The 15935-nt window shown below is 43.8% G+C and overlaps 2 protein-coding genes across 2 annotated transcripts in view; both read left to right on the forward strand.

The window, feature by feature from the left end:
* LOC311121758 (tyrosine-protein kinase Tec-like) overlaps positions 1 to 3113 on the forward strand; it is a 37298-nt gene extending 34185 nt beyond the window's left edge. The window contains exon 19 of the mRNA XM_084196212.1: positions 2713 to 3113. Coding sequence (XP_084052338.1) covers positions 2713 to 2796 — 84 coding nt within the window. The 3' untranslated portion in view covers positions 2797 to 3113. The remainder of the gene's footprint in view (positions 1 to 2712) is intronic.
* A 6825-nt stretch (positions 3114 to 9938) lies between these two features.
* The window catches only part of LOC311121756 (coronin-2A-like), a gene marked incomplete at both ends in the record, with an annotated part of 9296 nt that continues 3299 nt past the window's right edge, over positions 9939 to 15935 (forward strand). Inside the window, 3 exons of the mRNA XM_084196210.1 lie at positions 9939 to 9953; positions 10321 to 10521; positions 14294 to 14410. Coding sequence (XP_084052336.1) covers positions 9939 to 9953; positions 10321 to 10521; positions 14294 to 14410 — 333 coding nt within the window. The remainder of the gene's footprint in view (positions 9954 to 10320; positions 10522 to 14293; positions 14411 to 15935) is intronic.

A 15935-nucleotide genomic window follows, 5' to 3' on the forward strand; every position in this document is an offset into this window, starting at 1 on the left:
CACGACCCCTCCAAGCCGCACTGCTTCTTGACACACTGCTCGTTTAACCCGGAAGCCAGCTGCGCCAATGTGTCGGAGGAAACACAGTACACCTGGCGACCGTGTCAGCGTGCAGGCGCCCGGCCCGCCACAGGAGTCGCTAGAATGCGATGGGACAAGGACATCCCAGCCGGCCAAACCCGGACGACGCTGGGCCAATTGTGCGCCGCCTCGGCTGGCTGCCCGGATATCTTCGACCGCTGCGCCACTCAAGATGTCTCAAGTTTTGAGGGAGTGTTTAATTGGCATGCTGACTGCAGGAATGTCCACCAGAGCTGTTGCCAGATAATTTAATGTTAATTTCTCTACCATAAGCCACCAACGTCGTTTTAGAGAATTTGGCAGTACCTCCAACCGGCCTCACAACCGCAGACCATATGTATGGTGTTGTGTGGGCGAGCGGTTAGCTGATGTCAACGTTGTGAACAGAGTGTCCCATGGTGGCGGTGGGGTTATGGTATGGGCAGGCACAAACTATGGACAACGAAAACAATTGCATTTTATCGATGGCAATTTGAATGCACAGAGAAACCGATTAAGATCCTGAGGCCCATTGTCGTGCCATTCATCTGCCGCCATCAACTCATGTTCCAGCATGATAATGCACGGCCCCATGTCACAAGGATCTGTACACAACTCCTGGAAGCTGAAAATGTCCCAGTTCTTCCATGGCCTGCATACTCACCAGACATGTCACCCATTGAGCATGTTTGGGATGCTCTGGATCAACGTGCACGCCAGTGTGTTCCAGTTCCCGCCAATATCCAGCAACTTCGCACAGCCATTGAAGAGGAGTGGGCCACAATCAACAGCCTGATCAACTCTATGTGAAGGAGATGTGTCGCGCTGCATGAGGGAAATGGTGATCACACCAGATACTGACTGGTTTTCTGATCCACGCCCCTACCTTTTTTTAAAGGTATCTGTGACCAACAGATGCATATCTGTATTCCCAGTCATGTGAAATCCATAGATTAGGACCTAATCAATTTATTTCAATTGACTGATTTCCTCATATATGAACTGTAACCGTTGTTGCATGTTGCGTTTTATATTTTTATTCACTATAGATGACCCGATGTAGGATCTAGTCTAGTCCTGAACCATTAGAGGGAAATATCAGATTTCGGACCAGTGGTTCTGGGCACTTTTACATTTACATTTACGTCATTTAGCAGACGCTCTTATCCAGATAATTTTTTTGGGGGGAGGGGGGTGGGGTGGGGTAAGGATGGGGTAGAAGGATTACTTTATCCTATCCCAGGTGTTCCTTAAAGAGGTGGGGTTTCAAATGTCTCCGGAAGGTGGTGAGTGACTCCGCTGTCCTGGCGTCGTGAGGGAGCTTGTTCCACCATTGGGGTGCCAGAGCAGCGAACAGTTTTGACTGGGCTGAGCAGGAACTGTGCTTCAGCAGACGTAGGGGAGCCAGCAGGCCAGAGGTGGATGAATGCAATGCCCTCTTTTGGGTGTAGGGACTGATCAGAGCCTGAAGGTACGGAGGTGCCGTTCCCCTCACAGCTCCGTAGGCAAGCACCATGGTCTTGTAGCAAATGCGCGCTTCAACTGGAAGCCAGTGTAGTGTGCGGAGGAGCGGGGTGACGTGAGAGAACTTGGGAAGGTTGAACACCAGACGGGCTGCGGCGTTCTGGATGAGTTGTAGGGGTTTAATGGCACAGGCAGGGAGCCCAGCCAACAGCGAGTTGCAGTAATCCAGACGGGAGATGACAAGTGCCTGGATTAGGACCTGTGCCGCTTCCTGTGTAAGGCAGGGTCGTACTCTCCGACTGTTGTAGAGCATGAACCTACAGGATCGGGTCACTGCTTTGATGTTAGCAGAGAACGACAGGGTGTTGTCCAGGGTCACGCCAAGGCTCTTCGCACTCTGGGAGGAGGGCACAACGGAGTTGTCAACCGTGATGGCGAGATCATGGAACGGGCACTCCTTCCCCGGGAGGAAGAGCAGCTCCGTCTTGCCAAGGTTCAGCTTGAGGTGGTGATCCGTCATCCATACTGATATGTCTGCCAGACATGCAGAGATGCGATTCGCCACCTGGTTATCAGAAGGGGGAAAGGAGAAGATTAGTTGTGTTTCGTCTGCGTAGCAATGATAGGAGAGGCCATGTGAGGATATGACAGAGCCAAGTGACTTGGTGTATAGCGAGAATAGGAGAGGGCCTAGAACTGAGCCCTGGGGGACACCAGTGGTGAGAGCACGTGGTGCGGAGACAGCTTCTCGCCACGCCACTTGGTAGGAGCGACCGGTCAGGTAGGACGCAATCCAAGAGTGAGCCGCGCCGGAGATGCCCAGCTCGGAGAGGGTGGAGAGGAGGATCTGATGGTTCACAGTATCAAAGGCAGCAGACAGGTCTAGAAGGACAAGAGCAGAGGAGAGAGAGTTAGCTTTAGCAGTGCGGAGAGCCTCCGTGACACAGAGAAGAGCAGTCTCAGTTGAATGACCAGTCTTGAAACCTGACTGGATCAAGAAGGTCATTCTGAGAGAGATAGCAAGAGAGTTGGCTAAAGACGGCACGCTCAAGAGTTTTGGAGAGAAAAGAAAGGAAGTTCAACCTTACACACTATTAATCTCTCTCTCTCCCCGTCTCTATCTCTCCCCGTCTCTCTCTCTCCCCACCTATCTCTCCCCCCCTCTCTCGCTCTTCCCCCTCTCTCTAGAGAGCGGAGGAGAGACCATCGTTTTCTCAGATCTCCATCTTGATCTCCGATGCTCTGGAAGTGGACGGCTCCTCCTCCGCCTGAACCCACCAATCAGATCCTCTCCTCAGCCTGAACCCACCAATCAGAATGCAACCACCAATCGGATGTACTCAGATCTCCTCAGATTGAATGGGGACTGCTTGGATAAGGTTCCAAACATTCCACACCACGGATAGATCTCTCACGATGGATTTTGTTAGACAGAAAGCTCACGTCCAAATACAATATACTGTTTCACCACATCTATCCTGTCTGACAGGAAACTGGACTGTCTGTCTTCTCAAAACGGTATATGATTTATCCCTCTTCATTCTCCAGTTGTTTGTTTGAACTGAACTAATTAAATCCCATTGCTAGTCATGTTAGTGTACACTGATTGGATAAAACATTAGGAACACCTTCCTAATATTGAGTTGCACCCCCCCCCCCCCCCCCCTTTTCCCTCAGAACAAACTCAATTCGTCGGGTCATGGACTCTACAAGGTGTCGAAAGCGTTCCACAGGGATGCTGGCCCATGTTGCCTCCAATGCTTCCCACAGTTGTGTGAAGTTGGCTGGACGTCCTTTGGATGGTGGACCATTCTTGATACACACGGGAAACTGTTGAGTGTGAAAAACCCAGCAGCGTTGCAGTTCTTGACACACTCAAACCGGTGCGCCTGGCACCTACTACCATACCCCGTTTCAAAGGCACTTAAATATTTTGTCTTGCCCGTTCACCCTCTGAATGGCACACATACACAATCCATGTCTCAGTTGTCTCAAGGCTTAAAAATCCTTCTTTAACCTGTCTCCTCCCCTTCATCTACACTGGTTAAAGTGGATTTAACAAGTGACATCAATAAGGGATCATAACTTTCACCTGGTCAGTCATGGAAAGACCAGGTGTGTATTCAGGTACATTCATTCATCTTCTAACACATCTGGTCCTGTTAGTGTATAATACAGCGGGTCCATTCATTCATCTTCTTCTATTTCAATACTCAATCACATGTCCTCCATCCAGCTGACTTGTGCTGTGGACAGACAGATATATTTACAAGGTAAATGTATGTTTGTAATAATCCTGCAGGAGCTTGAATGTAATTACAATAACATGAATGACAATACTACATACAGTGGGGAAAAAAGTATTTAGTCAGCCACCAATTGTGCAAGTTCTCCCACTTAAAAAGATGAGAGAGGCCTGTAATTTTCATCATAGGTACACGTCAACTATGACAGACAAATTGAGAAAATAAATTCCAGAAAATCACATTGTAGGATTTTTAATGAATTTATTTGCAAATTATGGTGGAAAATAAGTATTTGGTCACCTACAAACGAGCAAGATTTCTGGCTCTCACAGACCTGTAACTTCTTCTTTAAGAGGCTCCTCTGTCCTCCACTTGTTACATGTATTAATGGCACCTGTTTGAACTTGTTATCAGTATAAAAGACACCTGTCCACAACCTCAAACAGTCACACTCCAAACTCCACTATGGCCAAGACCAAAGAGCTGTCAAAGGACACCAGAAACAAAATTGTAGACCTGCACCAGGCTGGGAAGACTGAATCTGCAATAGGTAAGCAGCTTGGTTTGAAGAAATCAACTGTGGGAGCAATTATTAGGAAATGGAAGACATACAAGACCACTGATAATCTCCCTCGATCTGGGGCTCCACGCAAGATCTCACCCCGTGGGGTCAAAATGATTACAAGAACGGTGAGCAAAAATCCCAGAACCACACGGGGGGACCTAGTGAATGACCTGCAGAGAGCTGGGACCAAAGTAACAAAGCCTACCATCAGTAACACACTACGCCGCCAGGGACTCAAATCCTGCAGTGCCAGACGTGTCCCCTGCTTAAGCCAGTACATGTCCAGGCCCGTCTGAAGTTTGCTAGAGTGCATTTGGATGATCCAGAAGAGGATTGGGAGAATGTCATATGGTCAGATGAAACCAAAATAGAACTTTTGGGTAAAAACTCAACTCGTCGTGTTTGGAGGACAAAGAATGCTGAGTTGCATCCAAAGAACACCATACCTACTGTGAAGCATGGGGGTGGAAACATCATGCTTTGGGGCTGTTTTTCTGCAAAGGGACCAGGACGACTGATCCGTGTAAAGGAAAGAATGAATGGGGCCATGTATCGTGAGATTTTGAGTGAAAACCTCCTTCCATCAGCAAGGTCATTGAAGATGAAACCTGGCTGGGTCTTTCAGCATGACAATGATCCCAAACACACCGCCCGGGCAACGAAGGAGTGGCTTTGTAAGAAGCATTTCAAGGTCCTGGAGTGGCCTAGCCAGTCTCCAGATCTCAACCCCATAGGAAATCTTTGGAGGGAGTTGAAAGTCTGTGTTGCCCAGTGACAGCCCCAAAACATCACTGCTCTAGAGGAGATCTGCATAGAGGAATGGGCCAAAATACCAGCAACAGTGTGTGAAAACCTTGTGAAGACTTACAGAAAACGTTTGACCTGTGTCATTGCCAACAAAGGGTATATAACAAAGTATTGAGAAACTTTTGTTATTGACCAAATACTTATTTTCCACCATAATTTGCAAATAAATTCATTATAAATCCTACAATGTGATTTTCTGGAATTTCTTTTCTCATTTTGTCTGTCATACTTGACGTGTACCTATGATGAATATTACAGGCCTCTCTCATCTTTTTAAGTGGGAGAACTTGCACAATTGGTGGCTGACTAAATACTTTTTTCCCCCACTGTATATACTATTCTCCTATATGATTGTATTCTCTTCCATTAACTCAGGAGGGAAACGATGTCAACAGACACTTAGACCTAAGAGTATGAAACACCACTTTACAAGGATACAAGTGCCTTCACAAAGTATTCACACCCCTTGACTTTTTCCACATTTTGTTGTGTTACAGCCTGAATTTAAAATTGATTATATTGAGATTTTGTGTCACTGATCTGCACACAATATCCCATAATGCCAAAGTAGAATTATATATTTTTAGAAATGTCTTCAATCAATAAGTGTTCAACCCCTTTTATGGCAAGCCTAAATAAATTCAGGATAAAAAATGTGTTTAACAAGTCACATGTTGCATAGACTCACTCTGTGTGCAATGATAGTGTTTAACATGATTTTTGAATGACTACCTCATCTCTGTACCCCACACATATAATTATCTGTAAGGTCCCTCAGTCGAGTAGTGAATTTCAAACACAGATTCAACCACAAAGATCAGGGAGGTTTTCCAATGCCTCACAAAGAAGGTCACCTATTGGTAGATGGGTAAAAAAAAAAAAAAAAGACGTTGACTATCCCTTTGAGCTTGGTGAAGTTATTAATTACACTTTGGATGGTGTATCAATACACCCAGTCACTACAAAGATACAGGCGTCCTTCCTAACTCAGTTGCCAGAGAAGAAGGAAACCGCTCAGGGATTACTAACCTAAATGATAGTGAAAGGAAGGAAGCCTGTACAGAATACAAAATATTCCAAAACATGAATCCTTTTTGCAATAAGGCACTAAAGTAAAACTGCAAAAAATGTGGCAAAGAAATTAACTTTATGTCCTCAATACAAAGTGTTGTGTTGTGTTGGATTTTCCCCAAACATATCACTGAGTACCACTCTTCATATTTTCAAGCATGGTGGTGGCTGCATCATGTTATGGGTATGCTTGTCATCGGCAAGGACTACAGAGTTTTCCTTTGATAGAAATAAATGGAATGGAGCTAAGCACAGGCAAAATCCTAGAGGAAAACTTGGTTCAGTCTGCTTTCCAACAGACACTGGGAGACAAATGCACCTTTCAGCAGGACAATTACCTAAAACACAAGGCTAAATCTACACTGGACTTGCCTACCAAGTCGACATTTGAATGTTCCTGAGTGGCCTAGTTACCGTTCTGACTTAAATCTGCTTGAAAATCAATGGCCAGACTTGTCTAGCAATGATCAACAACCAATTTGACAGAGCTTGAAGGATTTTCTAAAAAAAAATAATGTGCAAATATTGTACAACCCAGAAAGACCCACAGCTGTAATCGCTATCAAAGGTGATTCTAACATGTATTGACTCGGGTGAGAATAGTTATGTAAATTAGATATTTTTATGTATTTCATTTTCAATAAATGTACAAAAATGTCTCATTATGGGGTATTGTGTGTAGATGGGCGAGAAGTGAGAAATCAATTTAATCCATTTTAAATTCAGGCTGTAACACAACAAAATGTGGAATAAGTCAAGGGGTGTGAACACTTTCCGACGGCACTAGCTAGCTTTTGGTACAATGAGTCAATGAGGGTTAATTAATTAATGTTTTTAATAGTAGTGTGACTTGTTATGAAATTAAATCATATTTATCAAACGACGTCCTGTGAAGTGATATCCACGCACACACACACACACACACACACACACACACACACACACACACACACACACACACACACACACACACACACTCTTGTGAAGGGATGTGCCTGTATTGTAGCTTGCAGTGTTATTTATGCATGACCGCCGCAATACAAAACATCCACCTCCACCGGACACCCGGCCTGCCCGGCCCGACCCAACGACTTAAGACACGCCACGCCCCGCGCTCAGCCAGAAACGCAGAGAGAGTCGTCCGTTAGCCTATGAGATGCTGTAAAGGGGTTATTGTATCGGAGGCTCCGGATCTAGGACCGTCTCAAAAGGTAAGACCAAGCAGGGAGACATGATTTATGGCTTCTTCAACTCATTCTGGACACTTGTTGATGTTTTTCTCAGGGTTGAACTGATGACCCCCCCCCCCCCCCCCCCTTATTGATACTAGTCAGGATATATCTGTCCTCTGTAGCGCAGTTGGTAGAGATAGTGGGTTCGATTCCCGGGACCACCCATACGTAAGATATGTATGCACGCATGACTAAGTCGCTTTGGATAAATTGGCATATATTATTTGTATTATATTGTAATAATTCCAGGGCATATCGGGTGCTACAGTAGATGCAGTGCGTTCAGAAAGTATTCATACCCCATGACTTATTCCACATGTTGTTGTGTTGCAGCCTGAATTCAAAATGGTTTCAATTACAACATTTCTCACCCATCTACACACAACAATACCCCATAATGACAAAGTGAAAACATGTTTTTAGACATTTTTTTGGAAATTTTATCTTTCTGGGTAAGTCTCTAAGAGCTTTCTACACCTGGATTGTACAATATCTGCCCATTTACTCTTTTTAAATGATTCAAACTCTGTCATTTTCAAGTCTTGCCATAGGTCTTCAAGCAGATTTAAGTCAAAAGTAACTTGGCCAATCAAGAACATCTTGGTAAGCAACTCCAGTGTATATTTGGCCTTGTGTTTTAGGTTATTGTCCTGCTGAAAGGTGAATTCATCTCCCAGTGTCTGGTGGAAAGCAGACTGAACCAGGTTTTCCTTTAGGATTTTGCCTGTGCTTAGCTCCATTCAATTTCTTTTTTTATCCTGAAAAACTCCCCAGTCCTTAACAATTACAAGCATACCCATAACATGATGCAGCCACCACTATACTTGAAAATATGGAGAGTGGTACTCAGTAATGTGTTGTTTGGGGAAATTCCAATACAACACTTTGTATTCAGGACAGAAAGTGAATTGCTTTGTCACATTTTTTGCAGTATTACTTTAGTGCCTTGTTGCAAACAGGATGCATGTTTTGGAATATTTTTTATTCACTCTGTCAATTAGGTTAGTATTGTGGAGTAACTACAATGTTGTTGATCCATCCTCAGTTTTCTCCTATCATAGCCATTAAACTCTGTAACTGTTTTAAAGTCACCATTGGCCTCATGGTGAAATCCCTGAGCGGTTTCCTTCCTCTCCGGCAACTGAGTTAGGAAGGACGCCTGTATCTTTTGTAGTGACTGGGTGTATTGATACAACATCCAAAGTGTAATTAATAACTTCACCATGCTCAAAGGGATATTTAATGTCTGTTTATTTTTAATAGGTGGCCTTTGTGAGGCATTGGAAAACCTCCCTGGTCTTTGTGGTTGAATCTGTGTTTGAAATTCACTGCTCGACTGAGGGACCGTACAGAGATGAGTCCATGCCACTTATTATGTGACTTAAGCACATTTTTACTCCTGAACTTTTTTAGGCTTGCCATAAACAAAGGGGTTGAATGCTTATTGACACAAGACATTTCAGCTTTTAATTTTTCATTAATTTGTAAACATTTCGAAAAACATAATCCATTTTTAATTCAGGCTGTAACATAACATGGAAAAGGTAAAGGGGTGTGAATACTTTGAAGGCTAACGATGTAGATAATGTTTAATGATGTTTAACGATGTAGATAACGATGTTTAACGATGTTTAACGATATAGATAACAATGTTTTGTGGTTTTGTGAATAACCTGCTGTGCAGGTGAGGTAATGAGTGAGGGGTCAAAGCCAAATCACTACTGGTGACCCCAACACTCGCTCTATGCTTTAGCTCGGTGGACTAACACAGTCTTGAGCTATATCTACTTTGCGGGAATAAAATATGTCCTGTGGTCTTAGAGGCATTGATGAAACTTAAGGATTTTTGGGCACTGGCCAGCCGGACTAGTAGACTGTGATTTCTACTAGCCTGGGAAACATGAGGTCCAAACTCTGTGCGATGCGATACTTCAAAATACATAATTGGCCGCAGAGCTAGTTTGCTACTTTTTTTTTTTTTTTTTTTTTGGTCATTTAGCAGACGCTCTTATCCAGAGCGACTTACAGGAGCAATTAGGGTTAAGTGCCTTGCTCAAGGGCACATCGACAGATTTTTTTTCACCTAGTCGGCTCGGGGATTAGAACCAGCGACCTTTCGGTTACTGGCACAACGCTCTTACCCACTAAGCTACTAGCCCAGTCTGAAGAGTACTAGTCAGCTGGCGGGCTAGCTTAACTTCCATTCCTGCTTAGAGGTAATACTAGTTGTTGGTATGTTGCTGTGTGTTCTGACTTCCATGACTTATTACACTGTCGACTCTATTGTCCTGCCTAAAGGTCAAATGTCAAAGGTCGTGTGTGCCATTGTTTGTTTGTCCCAGTCAGTCAGGCAACGGGAGAGGGTGTTACGGATTAAAGACTCACTAAGGACACGCCGTAGCCAGGAGGGAAAACAGTGCATTATGTATGAGATAAGACAATATGACAATAGAAGGATTAGTCTATTCTTAGTCTTTATTATAGGAAGACGATATGGAGAGGAAAAACGTGAGGATTCACCACTCAATCACACACACACACTCTCACACACACACACTCTCTCTCACACACACACACACTCTCACTCTCACACACACTCTCTCACTCACACACACTCACTCTCACACACACTCACACACACTCTCACACACACTCACTCATACTCTCACACACACTCACTCTCACTCACATACACACACACACACACACACACCCATTGTTGTCCAACTGGACCTCTCAATAGCATATGAGAGACAATCGCAAGCTGTCCTTAAACCACCTGTGTGTGTATCCCACCTGTTCATATACAATCATGATCTTCTTCCATCTTCATCATCTTTTAACACTGTAATCGTCCTCCTCTTCCTCTTCCTAGATGTCATGGTGCCCTCCGTACCGTAGTTCTAAGTTCCGTCACGTCTACGGTAAGGCCTCCACCAAAGACCACGGTTACCACGGAATCCCGATCACACACAGCGTCCACGACAACCACTACTGCTCCGTCAACCCACGCTTCATTGCCATAGTAACGGAATGCTCCGGGGGCGGGGCATTCTTGGTCCTCTCCATCCATCACGTACGTTACCGGGGGGAGGGGCTAAACGAGGGGTACTCAACTACTATTTGAGAAGGTCCACTGACACATTCCCCAGGTGGCAAAGGTCCGGATGGAGATGGTCCTTTATCGGCGCTGTGGGTCAGCGTAGTAACAAACATAGTGGACTACGACTTAGGAAACATGTTGTTATATAAAATGTACATTAAATACATTAAATGAGACTAAGAATTGAATTAATTACAACTTCTTTCGATTGTAAACGTGCAACATTGCATCAACATTGCTGAAGAACAAAAGCGGTTGCATAATTGTCTATGCAAAAAAAAAAAGTGCACTGTGAACCATTGTACATGGGGCCTTTGAAAAATAATACAAATCATGACTTGCCCTGCAGTAATGAGAGAAATTACACTTTCTGACTCCTGCCAACGCTTTGAACTTTGGCACAAATGGCGTGAGAGCAACTCTGAGACACTGGTGCAGGTGTTCATTGGTGAGCCTGGTGCAGTATTTGTTTTTAATAAAGAGAAGGCTGATTCCACAGCTGTCTGTGGAGCCCAAACGTGGTCAGGATGTGTAGCGGCAGTTTATTGAGAACAGGGACATCCGCTGCAGGCGCCATCTTTCCCCAGAAAGGGACAGGGTCACAATCACCAGCCGGCTCCTTCAGAGCCAATCACCAGCCTGCTCCTTCAGAGCCAATCACCAGCCTGCTCCTTCAGAGCCAATCACCAGCCGGCTCCTTCAGAGCCAATCACCAGCCTGCTCCTTCAGAGCCAATCACCAGCCTGCTCCTTCAGAGCCAATCACCAGCCTGCTCCTTCAAAGCCACGTTTTCTTCCCTGAGCTCATCTTTTTGTTTACCTTCAAGCAAGGTGTCAGCAACTTCACACATGCGTTATTTTACCATCTCAGCGTCTGAAAAGTGTATTTTTTTTTTGTGTGTGTTTTCCAAAAAACCCTAGCTATCCTCAGTGAACACTCCATTGCACTTTGTTGGGCTGGCAGGGAATTGACAAGGACTTTGGTGGACGTCTCATATTGAGATTTGATTGGTTAATCTTGTTTGTTCTCACCTCCGTGTTCAGGGGATACGTCTGATCCAGTTTACTATGCCTGGTGTCATAATGGTGTTTAACATGGCCACTTTTCACCAGAGATACGGACTCCCTGCATTTCAGGCACGTTGGTTTTGTGCTAGTTGCGGGGAGAATTAATAAATAAATACTGTTTCGGCCACTCGTCTTTGAATATACGGTTTTCAGAGTAAACTCTTTTTTTTTTTTTTTTTACACGCCATATTAACAAAGAACGAGTTTAGTTATCAGTATCTATCTGTGCTATTTACAGTTGAACCGCTGTCAAATCTTTCTGATTATTTCTGCCCGCTTGTCTCAAGGTCCCGCCAAGGATATTTACATTAATGTGATTGGGTAAGACGCGGCCTCTTGTATTTGCATATAACCACGCCATTGGATTAGACAGCGAGACGGAGAGATTGCTGAGTTAGAGGCAGCTGCGTCCGGTTGATATATATATATATATATATATATATATTTTTTAAACCGTCTAAAAATAATGTATTTTATATAACAAAATGCAATGTTGTCTGGATTTACCCTTCTCTGGGTCCGGACCTGCAGTTTAGTTTGGCTGAGCTACACAATCTAGCTACTTCTCTCTCCTTACTGGCCTGATATTGGCTACACTAAATTACTACAGGACTGCAGTAATCGGGAGCGAAGGACACCCTGTGTTGTTGTGTTGCCAGCGCCAACTCTCTCCATTGAGCAGTAGACTGTTTCATGGTGACATCCAGATGGTTACCACCAATATTACAAATTAATTTCTCTTGTAGACTGCTATCGTACTCGACATACTGTATAATCAAGTGGGATGGGACACATTTGCCACGTTAGCTACCGCCAGCGACATGTGATAAAGCTGCCCGGTGAAGCAACTGCTGCCCAGTGGGAAGCACCTCGATACAACACCGTTGTACTGGTCATTCACACCAGCTTGTCGTTGCGTTAGCTCATTGGCATGTCATGGTGACATCCGATTTCGTATGGTGACCAATACTCCTACAAGTTATTTCTCCATTGCCCATCGAAAATAAACATCACAAGTTTTAACTTGCACCCAGCTGTTTTTGTTGCCAGTTAGCTAAACTTGCTAGCTGGGAAGGGCTCGGTCCTTGCTATCTGGTATACTTGGGACGTCCCTACCCCGTTGAAATGTAAAATGATTAGGGCAGAGGTTAGGGTCATATAAATAAGAATGAATTGAAAGGGCTTCTCCATTCAAGTCAATGATGGCATAGTGGGTGGACTGGCAGCCATGTTCAGTGTATAATAATAATAATATAATAATAATAATAATAATAATAATAATAATATAATGTACAGTGTACCCTGGCAGGAAGTAAAAGCAGGAAGTGTACCCTTCAATCTGTGCTGTGATTTGTTGAGTGAATTCAACTGACAGTTACAACAACAAAAAATACATTCCATTGCAAGAGACACATCAGTTAGTATCATTTGAATGAACATTCTACATTACCATGGCAATCCAGCATCAGTTTATAGAACGTTCCAAAATGCCATGGAAATGATTGCGTCACAATACCAGGCAGCCATTTGTGAGTGTACCAATGAGTTCACCAGTCAAATTGCCAGGGTTGGAGCTTCCAAAGCCCGTTCTATTCATTCTGTGCTCGTCAGGACAACCAAAGATGATGGATATACTGACAAGAGACACGCCTCTTCTCCCTTCTCGTTGCCCACTAAGCGGTACGTCGGGCTGTCTAGTTCCTGCCTGTCCTTGTTTTTGGGATGGTGAATACATATCATTATTGTAATCCATTCGTCTCCACCCGGCTCTCAGCAGCGCAACATACGTCATCAATTTGTGCTCCAGGTGTGTCTGTATAACCAGACAGGAAGAGGAGGAGGGAGAGAGGTCCGACTCGGCTGAAAATCTGTCTCCCTCCACCAGGTGGCGTTTTTTTTCTCGTTGTTTCGCCCACCAAGCAAGGAGTTTTTGTATATAATATATAATATATAATATGCCATTTAGCAGACGCTTTTATCCAAAGCGACTTAGTCATGTGTGCATACATTTTTACGTATGTATGAAGGTCAATGAGATTTATTTAGTATTTGGTCAACAACAAAAAATGGCTTATTTGCTACGTGAGGTTTATTTGATCGAATAGAAGTTTCGTAACACTTAAGTTGTTACGAGCGTACTGATATAAGTAGGAAACGTGACATCCCCGGGCAACTTTGAGAAAAAAAAACACTTTCAATCAGAGTTCGTCTCGAGATGGCTATGCATATTCATGTCATGAGGCTAGTAGCACAGCCTCTCTCTCAATTGAATACAGCCGGTTGACGTCAACAACCCTAATCGAATATTCAAAAAAATGATTACAATAATGAGATGTATCCACCAATCCAAAGAAAGGATAGGCGGGTGCTAGACAGCCCGCTGTGCCGATTTGTGGACAACGACTGCCATTGTTAGGGCGGAGAGACATGTATCTTGTCTGTGTATCCATAATCTTTGGTATAGCCTCTCCCACGTTGCTGAGTGACCTCACTTCCTGTTTATGTAATTTCCTGTTTACACCACTTCCTCCTGTAAGAGGATTTTTACTGGTCTGATTTGGTCGTGTGTGTGTGTGTGTGTTCATTATTGCTTGACAAGCCTAGTGAACGCATTATACACCATATATCCTCTCTCTTCCTCTTCTTTCCCCTGGCCGCCTTCTTCTCCTTCTTCCCAGACTGGTAGAGTAGACCCCCACCACCCCAGGGTGTGTGGTCACAGTGCCAGGGTGTTGGATGTCAAGTGGAACCCTTTTGATGACCACTGCATCGCCTCCTGCTCTGAAGACTGCACCGTCAGTACTACAGATATACACCCACAGTAGTCGTTTTGTACACACTATACAAACACAGTAGTCGTTAGTACACACTAGATGTAACAGTACTCTTCTTGCGTTGTGTACAATCAGTCATCAACACGAACTCCATCTTGTAACACCAGTCATGGAGCTTTATTCTGATAGGAACAGCACAACATTGCACGTCATGCAATGCACGGCTCGCCATCCAACTCTGCACTCACGCACTGTACAAAATATACAACCCCCCCCCCCAGACACAGTAAAGTTGCTAGCCAGTATTAGCTGGAATTCTCTACAACAAAATGCACAACAAATATTCACCAAAAAAAACACTGCATCTTATGTGTGATGTTCGAATAACATTTACAAACAAATTGATATAAATTATACATTTACATCATCACTTGGGAGTATAAAAATCACTTTCGACGTATAGTGCTTTGCAACCAACAACTTACCGCTGGCTTGGTGCTTGTTCGCTGGGACGATTCTAACTGAAACATCCTCCCTCGTAAGCAAGCTACGCAAACCAGCCAATAAGATGCCATGTTGAGTAGGCGAAGGCAAGACAAAACCAAAAACCCATTGGCTTAACCATAAAGTGGCAAGGGGAATCACCAATATAACCCTGTTCCATAGACGCTGATATACAGCCACAGGAGTCGTTAGTGCACACTACATTTTAGTGTGTGTGTGTGTGCGTGTTGACATTTGTTGTGTGTGTGTGTGTGTTGTAGGGATGTCCCCGACTGGAAAAAAAAATATTGGTCGACCGAAAGTTGTCTGTTCTTTCGACCAATCGATTGCTAAAAAAATTTAAACGTGTATTTTTCCACATATAGACATACCCTATGAATTTTAATAAAATCAACTATATGCATTGAGCTTTAAGCTTAAGGTTTGATGCCCCGAGGGCACCAGAGATCCAGAGAACCAGAAGAAGAAAAAACTTAACCTGACCCAACTATTCTCCTCCGGCTGGCTTTCACAGATTCTGCCGTTACTCTCCGGAAGTTTCCGGTAGTAGGCTACACGAGGAGTCGGCAACCTTTCTCATGTGGAATGCCAATTTATCTTACCATTTCTACCGATCTGCGTGTCAGTTGTTATGGTTTTCATATGCACATTTTTTGTGAAACAGTTTTATTTAATTGATAATAACGTCTTCATATCTCTAAATCATTGTAATGTGGTTAATCAAAATTCTATCCAAATCTAAATGAAAATGATACAAACCTAAAAAGTAACTTCTACTTCCATTGCCAATTATGTAAAAATAGTCTACATAAAGCCAACAAATATTTGCAGTTAGAAAATATCCTGATTTGAAAGATAAATATCATATAAATCACATTGGTTACACATGGCCTGTCTGCAACGAACTTGAAACATTGTATCAACTGGGTCCAGCCCAACGAACTTGAAACATTGTATCAACAATCAACTGGGTCCAGCCCAACAAACTTGAAACATTGTATCAACTATCAACTGGGTCCGGCCCAACGAACTTGAAACATTG

This window comes from Coregonus lavaretus, assembly GCF_964263955.1.
Source record: "Coregonus lavaretus genome assembly, contig: HAP1_SCAFFOLD_1563, whole genome shotgun sequence".
Classification (NCBI taxonomy): Eukaryota; Metazoa; Chordata; class Actinopteri; order Salmoniformes; family Salmonidae; genus Coregonus; species Coregonus lavaretus.